Raw genomic sequence first — 2,028 nt, forward strand, 5'->3', positions numbered from 1 at the left:
GATCCTATCTTGGTCCTAATCTCATTGGTAGGCACTGCTTATCTGCTCTATTTGCCTATCACCCCCACTCTCCCATACCTGTACATCTTAGTGAGTTCTTCAATTTCCATTATGCTTCCTTAACTCCATTTCAATCAACACCAATGCACTGCAAATCACACCCTCATACAATCACTACCTTCAACCCTTTCTTCTGATTCTAGCATCATCCCACTGTGTAGTGTATGCAATTAACCAAAACTCAAATTTAGAACCCACACTAAAAGAAACCCCCAATATGAGTTTTGTGAATCTCAACACATGGGCACGCCCAAGTTTCGTGATGAACCATGCTACCAGATCCAGATCCCCAACTTTTTACCTCTTCCATGGCCTTAGGAAGATACCCATTTCGCCAATTATCCCCGCAAAGCCCCAAAGGTACCAACTCTGTTCTTCTTCAACTGTTTCGGCGGTGATGACCAAGGAGGAGACGGTGGAGGCTGAGAAAGAAAAACCCACCTTCAATTTCAAGTCCTACATGATTCAAAAGGCGACCCAGGTTAACCAGGCCCTCGACGACGCCGTTTCGCTCCAGGACCCTCTCAAGATCCACGAGGCCATGCGCTACTCCCTCCTCGCCGACGGGAAGAGGGTCAGGCCGGTTCTCTGCCTCGCCGCCTGTGAGCTCGTCGGAGGGACCAAGCCCATGGTGATTTCAGCGGCGTGCGCCATCGAGATGATCCAAACCATGGTATCAAGCAAAATAATGAATAAAAAGACCCAAAAATGAAGAATAAGAATATGAGTAACATGTTTGAGTTTTTAAAGTTTAATGGTTGAATATGGAAAAAGATGATGGAGATGAAGATTTGGGGGATTTTGTGTTTGTTTTCTGGAAATGATGAAAGAAGAAGGTGAGATTGAGGATGAAGATGAAGATAATGGTTAAGTTATTTTTTTGGAGTTAACCGCCATTTTGGTCCCTGAATGTGTTTACTTACTTTCATTTTAACCGTTGGAGAGCCACGTAGGATGTCAAACATGTAAAAAATGTGACATTTGACATTTTCCGTCTCAGGGACCAACGGAAAATTGAAAAAATGACTAACTTGACCGACGTCGACACATTCAAGGATTAAAAATGACCATTTTTAAAAATTGAGGACCATTCCATCACCGCAATACACAACCAGGGACCAAAATGGCTGTTTACTCCATGAATTCGTGTCTCAAACAAATTGATTCCATAATTGATAAGCGCAAGTTTTGTATCCTCGCAAAAGCACAATTGAATAGATATTCCATCGACCATCACCAACTTGTAAATGCTTAACGGATCAAATTAATGGTGGGTGGCGTTCGAATCTTCTTGGTGCCCATCTTTCAGAATTTCAACTAGTTTCAGATATGAAAACTTTTAGTATACATAATTTAATTTAATTTAACAATTTATTCCAACTAGTTTTTTGTTTTATATCATACTAGTATTTTTTACCCGTGCGATGCACGGGGGTATTCATTTTATTTTTTGTGTTATTTTTTAAAGATATTTTACGAATTAAAAGAATAAAATTTATTTTAGATACAATAAATCATAAATTTGTAAGTTTTTTTTACTGAAATAATTACATTGAGAATAAAATTGAGAACGTATCGTTCCACATTTCCTATAAATAAGGATATTTTGTAATAATCAATCCAAATCATAATTTAAATCAAAATATTCTATACATTCATTATTAAATAAGAAATAATCTATATATTATAAATAATTAATCCTAATTAGTTTAGATTTTAAATCATAAATCATCTATGTGTTTACTTTTAAAATAAATGTATTTAAAATTAAAATTAAATTAAATGAGATTTTACTTTTAAAATCACAAATAATAAATAAAAATATTTTTTTTATCTAATCTCTTGCAAAATAATAATGTATGCAAGTTATTTTTTAACACCTTAAAGTGAAACAATCAAGCATTTCTTAATATACCCACTATTATAGAGATATCTACTCCAAGTTATATTTTTATAAATCATTTGCTG

General features: G+C 35.2%; 1 protein-coding gene across 1 annotated transcript; it reads left to right on the forward strand.

Moving 5' to 3' along the window:
• The first annotated feature begins 277 nt into the window (after positions 1 to 277).
• On the forward strand, positions 278 to 772 carry LOC130725075 (geranylgeranyl pyrophosphate synthase, chloroplastic-like). Its single transcript, XM_057576331.1, has one exon. It carries the CDS (start codon positions 278 to 280, stop codon positions 770 to 772), a length of 495 nt encoding a protein of 164 aa, XP_057432314.1.
• Positions 773 to 2,028: the final 1,256 nt, after the last annotated feature.

The sequence above is a fragment of the Lotus japonicus genome, chromosome 6, assembly GCF_012489685.1.
Source record: "Lotus japonicus ecotype B-129 chromosome 6, LjGifu_v1.2".
Lineage (NCBI taxonomy): Eukaryota > Viridiplantae > Streptophyta > Magnoliopsida > Fabales > Fabaceae > Lotus > Lotus japonicus.